The sequence below is a fragment of the Notothenia coriiceps genome, unplaced genomic scaffold, assembly GCF_000735185.1.
Source record: "Notothenia coriiceps isolate Sejong01 unplaced genomic scaffold, NC01 NC01_scaffold00010363, whole genome shotgun sequence".
In the NCBI taxonomy this organism is placed as follows: domain Eukaryota; kingdom Metazoa; phylum Chordata; class Actinopteri; order Perciformes; family Nototheniidae; genus Notothenia; species Notothenia coriiceps.
The window spans coordinates 1-17,438 of record NW_011343064.1 but is presented as its reverse complement, the minus strand read 5'-3'; the positions used below and the strand labels follow the sequence as shown (position 1 = coordinate 17,438).

General features: G+C 41.1%; 2 protein-coding genes across 3 annotated transcripts; one reads left to right on the top strand and one right to left on the bottom strand.

The window, feature by feature from the left end:
* The first annotated feature begins 1,525 nt into the window (after nt 1–1,525).
* Nucleotides 1,526–13,306, top strand: LOC104945975 (sarcoplasmic/endoplasmic reticulum calcium ATPase 1). Of its 2 annotated transcripts, XM_010771714.1 has the most exons (24): nt 1,526–1,743; nt 2,708–2,725; nt 3,059–3,141; nt 4,326–4,430; nt 5,057–5,195; nt 5,866–5,946; nt 6,035–6,120; nt 6,207–6,504; nt 7,052–7,218; nt 7,305–7,393; nt 7,492–7,594; nt 7,783–7,914; nt 8,061–8,177; nt 8,279–8,497; nt 8,588–8,699; nt 9,521–9,744; nt 9,847–10,067; nt 10,153–10,355; nt 10,438–10,523; nt 11,019–11,152; nt 11,245–11,362; nt 11,481–11,598; nt 11,846–11,878; nt 12,660–13,306. In XM_010771714.1, the coding sequence occupies exons 1-23, from the start codon at nt 1,626–1,628 to the stop codon at nt 11,866–11,868; spliced, it is 2,994 nt and encodes a 997-aa protein (XP_010770016.1). In that variant the 5' UTR covers nt 1,526–1,625; the 3' UTR covers nt 11,869–11,878; nt 12,660–13,306. The 2 variants fall into 2 exon arrangements, with proteins under 2 accessions (XP_010770016.1, XP_010770017.1); XM_010771715.1 differs by lacking the exon at nt 11,846–11,878 and having other exon boundaries at nt 12,660–12,971.
* LOC104945977 (sulfotransferase 1C1-like) lies at nt 12,997–14,840 on the bottom strand. The gene is made up of 3 exons (XM_010771716.1): nt 14,616–14,840; nt 14,361–14,541; nt 12,997–13,656 (listed from the first exon to the last, which is right to left on the bottom strand). The coding sequence occupies exons 1-3, from the start codon at nt 14,727–14,729 to the stop codon at nt 13,544–13,546; spliced, it is 408 nt and encodes a 135-aa protein (XP_010770018.1). The 5' UTR covers nt 14,730–14,840; the 3' UTR covers nt 12,997–13,543.
* Nucleotides 14,841–17,438: the final 2,598 nt, after the last annotated feature.

Sequence of the window (17,438 nt, the reverse complement as noted above, 5' to 3'; positions counted from 1 at the left end):
AAGAAACAGGATCCTGTTTTGATATATATAGAATGAGAAAGATAAAAGGGAGAATAACTACTAGAACTGAACAACCAGAGCCAGCCCGACCCATTAAGCGACATAAGCAGCCAATAAGAGCCCCCTAGCAAAACATGATTTTTTTTTATCTCAGTACACCATCGCCGTGATAAGTATGTTTAATTAATTTTGTTAATATGCCTAGATTGCCAACTCTCAAAGTCATGTATTATATGATTGAGTCAATCATATAATACATTAACCGTGCTTTACCTGAACCTCATCATGAAACTAGAGAGGACGGCAGGAATGTAATTTCCCGTGTTCGGTGAATGCAACAGAGGCAAAGCACCAGACCAACCAGAGTTGAATGGAAATACACATATTTCTTATTGGCTGACAGGTACCTATCCTGTGAGCTGTGACAATGTTTAAAATAAAATGTCAGTCGGGCTCAGAGTTTTTGAAGATGGACATAAAAAAAACATTTCTTAAAAAAGACGACAATTCTCAAGTGGTTGCTCACACAATAACCCCAGAGCCAGCACTTGAGCCAGGAGAACAAGGTATGTAAATGTCAGTAGACTTCCAAGTTATGCGAACATGTAAGCAAAGCATAAATTACAGCTACGTTGACGTTACTTTGAATCGCGAGGGTAAGCTAAACCGTTAGCAAGTAGCTATAGCTAGCCAGATATATTAAATAAACACTTTGTCATACAATCTAAATGTTATGTTTTTTAGCGTTACCTGGTGATTTCAAAGAAAGCTCTCTGGAAAATGTTGACTTACTGTTCGACATGAAGCTAGAAGCTACCTTACAGTACACGGTTGATCCCGAGTCCAGTCAGTTAAAGTGTTTCATAGTTAGCTTAGCTAAGCATCAACCTAGCACTGAAATATATGGATGTTATGTGACAGTATTTCTGAGAAAAAGTCAGCTGAAATGGTGGCATAGCTGCCACTGCTTTACGTGTCGACAGCATGTTTGAACGTATTTGCAGCAGTAAATGTGGCTGTTTGACCACTGACGTTGCCATAACAACACCTGAATTTAAATGTGCAACCTCTTTTTGGGACAGATTTTTGCATGAAATTATAATTCTTCTGAATGATATTCCTATTGACAGCTAGTTTCTATGTGAACATTATGAGATGGACAGCCAGAGAGAATAAATGAAAAACAGTTACGAAATACTATATGACAAAACAAGAATACAGTTTAAGTGATTTGTAAAATATCCATAAAGAAAAATCTGTTNCGGCATGGGAAGGTATGGTGGGTGCGAGGGTGGGGGGGTTTGAGGTGGGGTAATGGGGGGGTGAGATGGTGGACTTGGAAAGTCTTGTCTTCAGTTCCTGTCCAAGTCCACCATCTCACCCCCCCATTACCCCACCTCAAACCCCCCCACCCTCGCACCCACCATACCTTCCCATGCCGGAATTCTGGGGGCGTGTGTCAGGGGGGTGTCCACCAATCCTGAGCCCCTTGGTGGTATAAAACCATGAAAAAGTATGCAGACATTCGCTCTTTCTGTCGGATCAGAACTCCTGAATAGGAGTGTGCCAGCTTCTAGGTGAGGGTGGTGGAACAAGGGTGAGAATTGAACGTCTAATCTGAAAGGATGGAGAACGCACACGCAAAGGTTCCGGCAGAATGCCTGTCCTACTTCGGGGTCAATGAAGAATCTGGGCTCACTCCCGACCAGTTCAAGAAGAACCTGGAAAAATATGGCTTTAATGGTGAGACTGCGGGCATTGGGGAGGGGTTGGAAGCCTTCTGAAAGTTAATATTTGGCAATTATTTCACATAGAGAAACTTCTTACTTCACACTTAAAGAAAAATGAATGTTTTTATGCATTTTTAATATTTCACAAAGTAAATTTGCTTGGATAGTTTGTGGAGATGTGAGTAAGTGGAGATACTTGTTGAGTTGGGCTGAGATTTTGCATGAGATGCCTTTTTAGAGAGGATTTGCAACAGCTGGTAGAAATGCAGGGACATTGAGAAGCAGAGACTTTGAGGGCTTTGAAGAGCTATTTAAAGATGGCCAAAGAAGATGGCTGTAGAGCGAGAGAGACAGGTGATGGCTCAAGAAGCTTCCTGGGTGATATATGGGGCAGGCGTTAACAGGAGAGATGGATAATTTTAGGCCGGGGATAAAGAGGAGGTGCCTAGATGGCTTACTTCCTAAATGATCCTTAATATGATTGCTAATCAATACCCAGTGGAATGGCAAGATAGACAGCGAATACTGTAATATGTGATTACCTCTAAAGCATTTTTGTTTCTACAGCAATGTTTCTGTAATCTTGGAACATTTTATTCAGCTGCCATTTGATGTAATGTTTATTTTTTCTTAGAATTAAGGAATTTATAAAGTTAGAGGCAGTGCAGTGAGGTTTCGTTTGGTCTAGGTCAGTCAAAGCTGATACAGTACAATGGATTTTTTTATCATACAGCGCTTATAGCATAAAGCAAGTACATTTTTGTTGTAAAAGATGGAAGTTAGAGAATGTGAGAAACCGAATATCTTAAAGGTAACATTTATCATTTTCTACAATGAAGTTTAACTTTTTCTGTCAAAGTTTTGATGAAAATGTTACTTGAATAACACCATGTTTCTTCTCTTAATATTATTCGTTTTAACTCAACATCCTTTTTTTTCTTCTCTTTCTCTTCCTTCACCTTGGTGTCCATCTCCAGAGCTGCCCGCTGAGGAGGGTAAGTGTCTATCCAGCCACATTTACAAGGTTCTTGAATCCGAACAAGAGCCTACAGACACCTAATTCAACCCAGATATGAGGACCATCATTAATGCTCTCAAAAGGGTTGTAAAAGTAATACATTCAGGCAGCAATTTGATTGTGTGATGCCTACATGCTAATGACATACAACTACCAACACATATCTGAAAACTGGATTCCCCCATACATGATATACTCTAAACTCTTCCCTTTGGACCCAAATACACTTTCACATCCAGTAATATCATTCATTCTGTGATAATTATCCCTTGACTTATATTCTCTGTATTCCCCCTTCTGTCTCGCTCAGGTAAGAGCATCTGGGAGCTGATCAGTGAGCAGTTTGAGGACTTGCTCGTCAGGATCCTGCTGCTGGCTGCCTGCATCTCTTTTGTAAGTGAACAAGTGTTAGTAGTTATTTTTTAATCAGGTCAGCAATTCTAAACTCTGGCCATTCCTGTCATGTTCCTTTTAAACACAAGTAACGGCAGTAGGATTTGTAGTCGACATGATAGTAGCAACACATTCCACCAGACACTGACACCACGTGGGATCAGACACTTTACTGTTATCTACTAAAGAACAGGTGCACACTTTTACAATTCATATTTAGAAGAATAAACTTCTGAATGTCACAATTACATTTTTGGCACAATAACCATTTTAGATAGCCATCTTAAAAACAGGTCATTAAAATCCATTTCACTTTAAAACCCATCACACTTGCTCTTACAGTAGTAAAAAAAAAGCATGCAGCAGTTGATCATTCATGTCTGGACACTCTGTCCAGATAACTCCTTATCCCCCTCCACCCCTCCATTTATTTTTGAGGATGACAACTTGAGAGGAGGGAGACAGATTGCAAGCTTGTAGGAGGTGTATTAATTCCTATACCCAGCTTTCACCCCTTCGAGCAGCTGTCATGATGGCCTTAGAAGGCGAATATTGAGGAGCCAGTGAGAGATGGGGGTCAGGGAAGTATAGGGGGGCTGAGGGGGTTTATTTTAAGAAAGCTCCAAGCTGAGGAGAGAAACTGAATCCTTCGGGAAAGGTCAAGCCTGAAACACGGAACGGAGGGCCTCCACAGAGAGAGGGTTGAAGTCAGAAGGAGTAACGGGACACTGAGAACAAATTAGGGACCATTATGTAATTATATTATGACGTACTAATATCAAAATAACAGGCATTAACACTTGGAAAGATGTGAACTGACAAGGCCTGAATGATTACGCCTTTAAATCATCACACCTTTTTTTGTTATTACAAACTACTGTGAAACATGTTAAATGCATACTCGTGTTTAATGCCCACAGAGAGCCTCCACAATCCCTTCAAATGTATCCCCTTCTTTTTCAGATTCAACACATTTTAGAGAATATTTCAAAGCTGGAAGACTATTCTAATTCAGGCCCAATCCAAATGTTTAAACACTAGTTTATGTTCATTTAAAGTACATTATATACAGATTGGGACATATTTGCGCATTGTTTCTCAGGAGCGGTTTGGCCCACTTTCACTGTTGTCTCCACTTGTGTGCTCACACCAACACTGATTTCTTCTTTATGCTCTGACCTCAGGTGCTGGCCTGGTTTGAGGAAGGTGAAGAGACCGTCACCGCCTTCGTGGAACCCTTCGTCATCCTTCTTATCCTTATCGCTAACGCCATTGTTGGAGTATGGCAGGTCAGTGACGAGGCCCGGCACATGGGCAATAAGATGATGACAGAAAGTACACTGGCTCCAGTTACTGCTGTGCCTTATACCCAGGATCAGTTGCTCAACTGGACTAGTTGCTCTCAAGTTAATGTTACAACATAGAGTAAATATTTTGTAAACAACATAAGTAGACTCTAATTTTAATTTTAGAAGATAGATATGATGTAACCAGCAGACAGGTGTTAGATGATTCACTTTATGCAAGTCATGCTCTTCGAATCAAATAGCAGAATTTAATTTGGTTACCTTTTTTGAGAAAATGACACCCATCCAAATATTTTCTCTGGGCCCAGTTGTTATTTATAACATATTTTACATAGATCCGGGCACCACTGTCCACAAAATAACTGGTATGTTTGGGGGAAAAAAATACCTAATATTTATCGTAACTTAAGATCATACATATTACGTACTCATTCGTCATCAGGATGTTGTATATCAATGTTTTGACTCAAATCCTGCTAGAGGACGTTCAAGGGTAAAAATGTGTTTTTTTTATAATTGTATACAAATGTATACTTCTTTATCAAGCTGAACCCCCTGTTTTGTTGTGACTTTTAAATGACTGTTTATTCTGTCTGTGTGTGTCCCAGGAGCGTAACGCTGAAGACGCCATCGATGCTCTCAAGGAGTACGAGCCTGAGATGGGCAAGGTTTACCGTGCTGACAGAAAGAGTGTGCAGCCGATCAAGGCCAGACAAATTGTCCCTGGTGACATCGTTGAAGTCTGTGGTAAGAAATGCCAAGATTTATCATTTTTAAAAGTACAACCTGATCTGTAAATGAACAGATCTGTGGTAAAATCCCTGTTGTGTCCAATAGTCTTCACCATTTAATTTCAATGAGACAGTTAAAGACACCACTCAGCTTCAGGGTGTTGCTTACATTTCTGTTAAGGGAAAGGAAGACGGACACAAATATTCAGGATATATGTGACTGATAGCAAAGCTGCGTGTCTTTTTAAGGAAATATGAGTAGCACTGCTGTTAAAACATGCTGACTGAAGGAAATCCTGAGTATAAATACCCCCACTAGCACCTGCCACACCTCTTCTCCCCTAGCTGCCATTGCACACTTCTGTTCATTTGTCAGTGTACACCTGTTAAACCCCCCCCCCCTCCTCCTCTCCAACATGTGTGGGTTATTCTCAATGGGCCTTTCAGTGAGTTTAGTTTAAATCTCATTATAAAATGTCATGAATTAAGCACAAAAAAGTTACTTAATTTAAAGAAACTTCAATTCTAATTTTAAATATGTGTGTCATTCGAAGGTTATGGAGGTGCAAGTGAAAATATACATATTCACTAGAGTTGCAATCATTTGATGTTAAATGTAAAAAATGATTTTATGAATCATTTATTTCAATACGTTTTACTGACGATTTCTCTGTTATTCCCAACAGTTGGTGACAAAGTCCCCGCTGACATCAGGCTTGTTTCCATCAAGTCCACCTGCCTGCGTGTTGACCAGTCCATCCTCACTGGTAAGCTTTCAAGAAACCTTAAATATGTGTTTTTTCTGTCCAAACTCTTTTGTCAGTTTTGATTAAATGTTGTGTTTTCCCCTCTCAGGTGAGTCCGTCAGTGTGATCAAGCACACTGAGGCTGTTCCCGACATGAGGGCCGTCAACCAGGACAAGAAGAACATGCTTTTCTCTGTAAGTGATTTACCAACATCCATGTATTATGTGTTTCAGTGTTTAGCCTTTATCCTTACCTATACCTGTACCTCTCTCCTCTGTAGGGCACTAACATCGCTTCTGGCAAGGCCATCGGTATTGCTGTCGCCACCGGAGTCTCCACTGAGATCGGTAAGATCCGTGACCAGATGGCTGCCACTGAGCAGGAGAAGACTCCCCTGCAGGCCAAGCTGGACGAGTTCGGCGAGCAGCTGTCCAAGGTCATCTCCCTGATCTGCGTTGCTGTATGGGCTATCAACATCGGCCACTTCAACGACCCCGTCCACGGTGGCTCATGGATCCGTGGAGCTGTCTACTACTTCAAGATCGCTGTGGCTCTGGCCGTGGCTGCCATCCCTGAGGGTAAGGGGAGCATGCCAATAACAGCAGAAAGTGACAGACAGACAGTAGTGTAAAGTAGATTTACTCAAGTACTATACTTAGGATCAATTTTGAGGTACTTGTACTTTACTTCAGTATTTCATTTTTGTTCTACCCTATTAGAATTCAGAGGTAAATAATGTACTTTAAGCTCCACTACATCACCACTTATGACTTTAGTAACATTCATTGTAAGCTACATTACAATATACACAGTTATTCAAACTAGCTGTAACTTTACCAGCTTTGATGACACTTTTAGGTTATTATCAAAAACATATACAATATATTATTCTGAAATGGGCCAATCTGCATAATGACTACTTTTGGTACTTGAAGTATATTTTACTTTTTCTACTTTTACTTGAGCAACATTTTAATTTCAGGACTTTTACTTGTAACAGAGTATTCCTACACTCTGGTACTTCTACTTTTACTCAAGCACAAGATCTGAGTACCTTCCCCACCTCTGCAGACAGAGTGTTTGTGTTCCTCCACTGATTCACATTTCCCCTGATGTGTCTCTCAGGTCTGCCCGCTGTCATCACCACCTGCCTGGCTCTCGGTACCCGCCGTATGGCCAAGAAGAACGCCATCGTCAGAAGCCTGCCCTCTGTGGAGACTCTTGGCTGCACCTCCGTCATCTGCTCAGACAAAACCGGCACCCTCACCACCAACCAGATGTGTGTGACCAAGGTGGGTGACACACTGTTCACACTCAGAAAGGTGATTTTGTTGGTGACAGTTTGGCCTACAATTAAGATTGTGTCCTCCGCCCACAGATGTTCATCATCAAGAACGCTGATGGCAACCATGTTGAACTTGATGCTTTCGATATCTCTGGCTCCAAGTACACCCCCGAGGGCGAGGTGTAAGTTGTTTTTCCTTGTTCAAACCCAGTATCAGGCACACATAAAAGTGCACTTGAGCCGCCTCTCACTTATTTCTAATTGTTTCTCTTTTGTTCAGTTCCCAGGGTGGTGCAAAGACCAACTGCAGCACACACGACGGCCTTGTTGAGATCGCAACCATCTGCGCCCTGTGCAACGACTCCACTCTGGACTACAACGAGGTAAAGTCATAAGGTCATGCAGGGTGCTTAAGATAAGATAAGACCTTTATGGATCCCCGCAGGGAAATTAAGGCTCACCCAAGGGAATACACACAAGGATAATAATTATTTTTAAAAATAAGGAAAATGTCAGAAATCCTGTGACTTTCCACAGATAATTAATCTGCATCCCCCCTTTATTTCTCCAGACCAAGAAGATCTATGAGAAGGTTGGTGAGGCTACTGAGACCGCCCTGTCCTGCCTGGTGGAGAAGATGAACGTCTTCAACAGCAACGTGAAGAACCTGTCCAAAATTGAGAGAGCCACCGCCTGTTGCTCAGTAAGTTTCCTCGCTCCATTTGCTACATGTTGTTGAACATTCACATTTATGAGCAGTAGCTGGATGTGACAAGGTTGATCCAACCATCGCAAATCTATTACTTTGTACCAATCAGCCTTTCTAATAAAAAAACTTTTATCCAACAGGTTGTCAAGCAGCTCATGAGGAAGGACGTCACTCTTGAGTTCTCCCGTGACAGGAAGTCCATGTCCGTGTACTGCACTCCCACTAAGGGTGATGGTGGAGCCAAGATGTTCGTGAAGGCAAGTTGCTCGTCTCTTTCACAGCCTTTGATCACACAGCTGCACTTTGGTGGTGAAGCATTCAAGTCAACATGAGATAATCGTGCTGTTTTCTACCACAGGGCGCCCCAGAAGGTGTGATTGAAAGGTGCGCATACGTGCGTGTTGGAGCTACCCGCGTGCCCCTGACCGCCGCCATCAAGGACAAGATGCTGAGTGTGATCAAGGAGTGGGGAACCGGGCGTGACACCCTGCGTTGCCTGGCCCTCGCCACCCGTGACTCCCCCCTGAAGATGGACGAGATGAACCTTGAGGACGCCACCAAGTTCGCCGATTACGAGGTGAGAGCCCAACGCCTCCATAACGAGATGTGTGGATGTAACCTTGACTACATGTGAACACTTTGACTGAACTCACGCTTTTCTCCTCAGGTTGATCTGACCTTTGTTGGTGTTGTGGGTATGCTGGATCCCCCCCGTAAGGAGGTCTGCGGCTCCATCGAGCTCTGCAGAGCTGCTGGAATCCGTGTCATTATGATCACTGGTTAGTATTATGGGCTGGAAGGATTATCAATTCAGAAATGTGCCGTCATTTTAGATTAGACTAGATTTGATAGATCTTCGTTGTCATTGCACAGAGAACAAGTGCTAATATAACGAAATGCACTTAGCATCTAACCAGATGCCATAAAACAAGTTGAGTTCAGTTTATTTTGTAACATAAGTGTATACATGGAAGATATAAACCAACTTAAGTATTGACAGTACATTCAAACTAAAACTAAGATATAAATAACCAATGAAAAATAGTGTTAGTAAACTTGAACTAACTTAAAACATGATATACATATTATGTAGGAAAAGAGAAGGACCACAACAATGATATTGTGTGCTACAAAAACAAGGCAAAAATAAATACAAATTCATTTCAATTTAAATATGTCACTAGAATTGAAAATAGGAGACAGCATGAATTTTGGTTAAACATACTAGACATTCCAGTAGATGGTGCCATTGCAACACACTTTTACAACTATGTATTTTCTATGTAAATGCAGCTACATACTATTGAGATATAGCCGACTATATAAAATATTATCACTAATTATATAAAAACAACTAAATTCAAGCACATTATAACCTTGTGTTCTCTTGTAGAACAATGATTAATGAATTATATATTTTATATAAGATTTTTTTTGCCATTTTTGAGTAAGGAAAATGTATAATCTAAATTAAACCAAAGTGTAAAGTTTAATATAAAGTTGTTATTGTGGGTTTTGAATTTGATCAAAAATACACTGTAACCCTAATCCTAGAAACATTAATTTCACTTCACTAAACCTCTCCTCCTCCATATTCCAGGTGACAACAAGGGAACCGCCATCGCTATCTGCCGTCGTATTGGCATCTTCAGCGAGGATGAGGATGTTGAAGGAAAGGCCTACACCGGACGTGAGTTTGACGATCTGCCCCTGGAGCAACAGACCATGGCCGTGAAGAGAGCTTCCTGCTTCGCCCGTGTGGAGCCATCCCACAAGTCCAAGATTGTTGAGTTCCTTCAAGGATTCGATGATATTACTGCCATGGTAAGAGCACAGTGTGTTGGTGGCTTTGCGTCAGGTTATTTGTCCGTACATGTGTTTTGTTTGAGAGTAGTTGAACTCATGCGTCCTTTCCTCCCTCCATAGACCGGTGATGGTGTGAATGATGCCCCTGCCCTGAAGAAGGCCGAGATCGGCATCGCCATGGGCTCTGGCACTGCCGTTGCCAAGTCTGCCTCTGAGATGGTCCTGGCTGACGATAACTTCTCTTCCATTGTGGCTGCTGTTGAGGAAGGCAGAGCCATCTACAACAACATGAAGCAGTTCATCCGCTACCTCATCTCTTCCAACGTTGGTGAGGTCGTCTGGTGAGTGGCTGAAGCTCTGATTCACACACTTCAGCCTTCTCTCTCTGTCTCCATTTGTCTGATTATTATCCTTTTCTTCATTCAGTATCTTCCTGACCGCCGCCCTGGGTCTGCCCGAGGCTCTTATCCCCGTCCAGCTTCTGTGGGTCAACCTGGTCACTGACGGTCTGCCCGCCACCGCCCTGGGCTTCAACCCCCCAGATCTTGACATCATGGGCAGGCCCCCACGTTCCGCCAAGGAGCCCCTGATCTCCGGATGGTTGTTCTTCAGATATATGGTTATTGGTGGTAAGTAGGACTTTGGACGCCATGTTTGTACTCGGTTTGAAAAAACCCCGCCTACACTGACTCCGTCATGTCTCCCTCACAGGATACGTCGGAATGGCAACTGTTGGAGGTGCTGCCTACTGGTTCATCTATGACCCAGAGGGACCCGGTGTCTCCTACTACCAGCTGGTAATTTACCATTCTTTAATTATTTTAAAACATATTTCTTATTTAATCAACCTACATAACGAGCATACAACTTGAAAAAAACACACATATACAATTTCAATATACAATTTAACTTCTAATATTTTCATCTCATCATTTTTATAAAATATGTCTTGATTGTCGTCATAAACAGCTTTGATAATACAATAAAAAAATTAAGTAAAAAAGGAGAAAAGGATGACTCGACATTTGGCAAGGCTTGTAATAATGGTGGTGTATATTTTAAAACACTAAAAGGACGTTTTCTTTAACCCTGTCTCTCCATTACGTTAACCTATGGGTCAGACTTATCCTTCTTGGCTTTTAAAAGCATAATATTCACTATGGAAATTAACTTTCTCTTCATCAAATCATTTAGAAGTAATCCAGTATGAAAAGGGCTGTATCTTAAGAAGAAGTTATCTTTCAAACACACTTACAAGCAGTCACTAAATAACCCCCCTCTCCTCTGTACAGTCCCACTTCATGCAGTGCTGCCCTGAGAACGAGGACTTCAACGGAGTCGAGTGCTCGATCTTTGAGCATTGCGCTCCCATGACCATGGCCCTGTCTGTGCTGGTCACCATTGAGATGTCCAACGCTCTCAACAGGTAATGTTGAGTCACAAGAGATGATGACTCGTGTGGTTTTTCTCCAGGTAAACACAGACATTTATTAACTTTTTCTTTGTTCTTTTTTCAAGCTTGTCTGAGAACCAGTCTCTGCTGCGCATGCCCCCATGGGTTAACATCTGGCTGCTGATGGCCATGGCCCTCTCCATGTCCCTTCACTTCGTGATCATCTATGTTGACCCCATGCCCGTAAGTCAGCCGTCTTATATTGAAACATCGCCCTCTGTGACGTGTGCCTTTTGTCGTAGTTGCTCTCCGCTGTCGTCTCCCATCAGTTCTGACTCCTCCCCACTCCTTTTCCCCCCAGATGGTCTTCCATCTGACCCATCTGAACGTCGACCAGTGGTTGGTGGTCCTGAAGCTTTCCTTCCCCGTCATCCTTATTGATGAGGTGCTGAAGTTCGTGGCCCGCAACTACATTGATTGTAAGTAGTCTCTTTTTTTCTCACTCTAACATATTTTAACTTATACCTAAAATAACAGTTCTGTTTTATTTTAAAAAAAAACATAATTTTAATATATTAATACTATCATCTTTTTTAATTTATTTTCATTAATATTTTAACTTAATTCTTCTTCATCCCATACTATCCTCTCTTTTATCACTTCATCATGTTTGATAATGTCTGTTTTCATCTGCCTAATTCCACCCTTCCCTCATCATTAACTCAGACTCACCCGCCCCCCGCGTGTAACTACATCAAGGTATTCCACAACTCAAGTAATCTGTAGTTTGTGTGCATGTTGGTGTGTCGTCTGTTTTGTCCCGTATGTTATTATGCCATCCGTCCTTAGCAGTGTCTACTTTATATATTATCACACTCCTGTTGATGGGGTTCTCTGGCTTCTCCCTTCTACTAAATGCATTCAACATCTGTCCCAAATTGACAAGGTGACATAATGACTAATGAATGTGGAGATCCTCAGAAGTCGTTCATCACCTCTGAGTTGCTGTTGTCTGTTGGTCGTTTCTGTCTGTAGGCAGGAATGTGACCAATGCCTGTTTTGGTACCACTTTTGTAAAAACGCTTGATATTGTTGGTGTCCCATAAAAAGCATAGCATATATAAACATAGAATAAATCATTTAGGATGCATCTACTTTGTTGTATTCATCAATAAGGGCTGGATAATAACCAGATAATGCATGACAGCAATTACATTAATAAACACTGTTTTATTATGCTTAAATTGCAATGCACCTAACCTAATTATAAAAATACTTTAAAATGGGATTACCATGCTGTTTGTGCAAAATCACTACTCCAGTTTAGTTTGCTGCTTTCATTAGATTTGTATCTGAGTGAGACGTTGTACGGGTTATTTTATAGGTAGCATCATGTTTTCTTAGTGATGTCTTGTTTGTCTGCAAATATAGCTTGTTTTATTTGATTTGTCAAAAGTGTCCTTGTCAGTATCGATTGTCAACCAAATCATGTTTCCCATAATCATGTCCTTCTCTAAAATATCCTATTTCTCTTCAACAGGTACAGAAAATAAAAAATAGAGATGTAGAAGAAGAGGATCTTTAGGGTTGGAGAGAAAGAATTGGAGAGGAAAAGAGGAAGATCAAAACCAAAGAGGGCCAACCAATAGAAGAGAGGAGAAAACACAGGACAACTTGTGAAAGAAAACAACAAAACTTGTCAAGAAAATCTACATAAACATAGCCTCTATATAAGCAAGAAGATTTGATTAAAATGGCGGGAACTGTCCCTGTCGATAAAGTATTCAAATATTTAAGATTTTATTCTCAGAAATTAAAGTATGTATTAAAAGTGATTTTTTTGTTAAACTTGGATATTCTCAGCTGTTGTGTTTTTGTGTCCTCTGTCCATTTTCATATGATTGACTTTCCAGCTCATTACTTTTATTCTAGTCTTTGTTGCTCGTGTCTCGTGCAGCCTCCCTTCTCTGGCTGGGCTTTGTACAGTGTGGTGTAGGGTTGCAAAAGGACTTCATATGGGCAGAAAAAGCACATGCCTCCAGCTGCAAGTGCTCTCTACGGGCTCTATGCAAACAGACTGTTGGAGGTGTCATGTCATAAAATGGGCATGTCCACTCAGTCACAACACTTTTGGTCTTATATATTGTTTACGTGATAAGCTGCAATAAAGTGATGATTAAAAACTCACGTCCTTGTATCACGGAGCGCATTTTTATTTATTCTTTAAACATACTTTTGAATGGTTTTCCTCTTAATCTAAACACTAGCAATTAACACCTGAGCTGAAACTTATTTATTTTTACTCTGCTGGTTTGGTTTTGAGCTCCTGTCAAATTTTCTGACAGTATTTCTGTCTTCCCTGAATCAGTACGTCATTCTTTGGTTTATAAGGCGGCATTAGTTTGGTATAAAACCCAACATCCTTTAGATGAGGGTCCTAAATGGTATATTGACGTCCTTCATCTTCTTGTCATAATCTTCGGCAAACATCTTTGATTGCTCGGGTGTGAAATGGTTTCTCCAATCCCCCACTTGACCTGAAAACGCAGAAGAGAAAACAAAAGTGTTAGATATGAAGATCAATATTCAGTTTGTGGAAATAAGCAATAATCTATGGTACAAGTTCTTAAATGATTCCCCCAAATGGCGTTTATTGTTGAACAGAAGTGCTGCAACTTTCCTTATCGACTATGTTAATTGATGTTTAGTGTAACAAATATTAGAAAACAGAGGAAATGTCCCACACTAACAATCCCCAAAGACAAAACTTTAAAAATTACTATAATACAAGAAAAAATAATAACTAAAATACTCTCATTTTAATATCCAGTCTAAAGATAATAAATCCAGCTTTGTTCACCAGTGGTCATTGTTTATTAAATTAAAAAGCGAATAATGCTCTAGGGGGTGCTGCTGTGTTGTACACAGTTAAGGAAAGTACAGGGAGAACAGAATATTACACAACATATTAAAAGGGTAGTGTTTTCTTTTTAAATAATATTGGCAGCTTAAACAATTTTATTATTATAAGATATTCGTGGTATTTTGTCAGCCCTTCTCGCTGTGTGTTAACAGACGTGAGAAGAGGTGTAAATGATATATTATTCCCTCAATGCAGATCACTCTTTCACTTTTGAAACCTGGGGCTTCAAAGGTGTTACATGTTCAGACTTGCTCATACCTTTATTATTATTATTATTATTATTATGACCAATATATGGTTTTGGATTGACTGAGGCACCTTTTCTCATGAAGGGGGAGACGGAGTTATCAAAAACATGCGTTGGGATGCAGGAGTAGTTGGCCATGGGGTTCTCCTTCATTATCTCAAAAGAAGTGAGCTCCACAATCCGGCTGATGACCTCATCCGAGAGCGACAGGTCCAGGTACTTCATGATGTGCTCCACCTCGCGCCGAGGATTCTGGGAGAACAAACGTGATGGTAAGAGTTTGTACATCATGCTTTGTATTACAGAGTCCATTGGGTTCTCTGTACCTCTTTCATGTCCTCATAGAAGAGGTACAGGATGTTCCTCTTCTCTCTCTCCTTCCAGTAACCTTTCACATGGTCGTACCACGAGCCCCACGCCACTGCAGAGACAAAATGCATCAATCATTGTTCATGGTAACAGGCCAGTAAAAGTTAAGTTGTTTTTTTATGTACTTATTTGCATATCTATCATAAGTCATTGACTTTTGGGTTGCCAGGTTGTTCTATTAAATGCGGCGAAGCCTGCGAACTAGTTCAGGCAGTCAACTCGAGCACTTATGCTGCATTCATACATAACGCCCCTTGCCACTCTACAACCAACCAAACAGAGTTCTCCTAATACGCCGCTCTATTTAACCTCCCAGATCTCTCTCTATGCATTGCTTGCTGCTGCTTTGCTGCAGTTACTCTATGTCGCTGCTGCTTGCCTGCCCCACCACCACCCCAGCTTCCACCTGTAGGCTCTGGGGGTTAGTTATTTAATCATCACTCATCGTGCTATGTATATCTGTAGAGTGATGAGACCCGAGCCTAGACGCCAAACTCAACTATATGCTGCTTCTAATAAACATGTTAAAGAAACATGTGAGTTGTCTGAATGAAATAATGGTTAGGGTTAGCTAAGATCACACATAGAAATCACATGATCCGTCCCCCTGCGCTCCAGCAGTAACAAACAAGCAGCTCTGCAGTCAACATGCTTCCTGAAGATGGAAATATGAAGCAGGCTGACACTCCGTGGCAACCTGACAGAAGACAGCAGAGGAATTTACTCCGGCTGTCTGCCACGTCTCAGCAGCTTTTATGGGTGGTTCAACAATTGAGCCGCTCCATAGTACAAACAGATCACTACAGCAGCCTCAATTCAGAGAGCAGTCACTAACCCCCCCCCCTCATCTGCATCTCTGCTGCAGAAATACTTTTTCGATTCAGGACTGAGAGAGAGTTTGTAGAACTAAAGCCAGGAAGTATTCAAGCCATGTGTCCTCAAGTTGGATTAAAATGCTTCTATCCAATGGGCGGTTCTATACCAATGTGATTGGGGGCGCCGTGCTGGGGCCAGTTATTGAATGAGAATGGCACATTTAATGCTGGACCAAGGAGACGAAGACAGATTTAAACTTTTTTTGTTTGGTATATAGCGCAGAAAAAAACATAAAATACCATCATTGGTTTTTATTTTATAAACAGATTTTGTGTCAATGACTTTGTTACATTTGTTTCTTAGTTACTATACTTTATCATTAGCCTAAATGCAGTTTGGGGTAAATAAATACATTATTCATGTAGACAAACGTTGTTGTTTTGTAATTTCTTAATATTTGTGGGTATTTTTTTTAGTAACATAATATTTTTTCACTAACTTAGTTTCAATATATTAAACTACATTACTGAAAAAAGGTCCTGTTATCTTAGGCTCAGGTTACAGCACAGTACTGCAGAGGCTGCTATTTTTATGTTTGCTCTCTTCCTATTACTGTCCTAGTATTAACATTTCAATTCCTGGATATGCTTATTTCTAAATTCATATGACAGAATAAAAGAACCAGGGTGAGACCGAAAGTCCTTCAAGCACTCAAAGCTCTGCCTCTTCTTAGAAGCTACTACTGGCCAGCACAACTTTGAATATTGGTCTCATGGATTAGGCTTGATATGGAAACAAAATGGGTACTAATAGAATAAATTAGTTCTGTAACCAATACCATAGTTACGGATGAGGAGTGGGATAGTTCCTGGGTGACTTGGCATAAATAGTCAAAATTGGAGGGAATTTGCGTGGATGTTGAGAATGAGATACTTCAAAACTCCCTTTGTAATATATAAATATGACAAGTCTAGCCCACTCTTTTGGAGAGGATGTGGATTAATCAGAGACTTCTCAAACATATTTTGGGATCGCCCTAAACTACAACTATTTTGGAATAGGGTAATGAGGGAAATTGAAGAGCTCTTGGAGTTAAACGTATTATGAACCACAAAAGGTTGATTTTTGGGAATGTACCTTTAGGGGGACTGGGAAAAGACACAATGTATATGCTCAGAGTGCTGGTATTAATATCCCATAAAATGATAACTAAAAATTCTCTTAAACCTCAACCCCCTAACCTTGGACCAATGGACACAAAAAAGGTTTCTCAATACTCTAATTTCCTCTCCTCGACTCCTATCCTCGAGACTTAGTGCCGCCCACAGGAGATGCGAACGGAGGACTGAGGAGGGGAACCACAGAGGAGAGAGGAGGGGAACCACAGAGGAGAGAGGAGGGGAAGCAGCAGGCGGTTAGAGAAATGAGAAATCCTCTCCTCTGAGCGGTCATTTTAAAGAGACGTCCATTAATGATGACAGGAGGCACAGCAGCCCTCTGTCTGATGGACAGATGTGTTCATGATGACTTATATATTTACTTTGATTCATTGACAGTGCGATTATAATGAGACAATAACAGGCTACAGATGCGGACATATACACACACATATTTATATAAATATATACAATTTCAGAATCAAACAAGTATGAGAGCACGGACCTCACAGCTGTTCTCACTGTAAACATTGCGTCGCGATGAAAGCAGTTTCTAAAATAATATCCAGGGGATGCATGCAGAGCTGTCATTGGCTGAGATAAGTCTGGCCGTGCGTCATGCCTCCACCGTTCCCGGAAATGCATCCGCGGAGGAGCCGTGGAGGCCCCATCAGTGTCTCCTCGGTTAGAGCTCCTCCAGAGAGCCTCCTCGATGCTCGGTCCTCGATGTGCATTTAGAGAAATGAGATGTCCTTCAACATGGCGCGCTGAAATCCATTTCCGGGTCACAACTGGAGGACCGAGGTG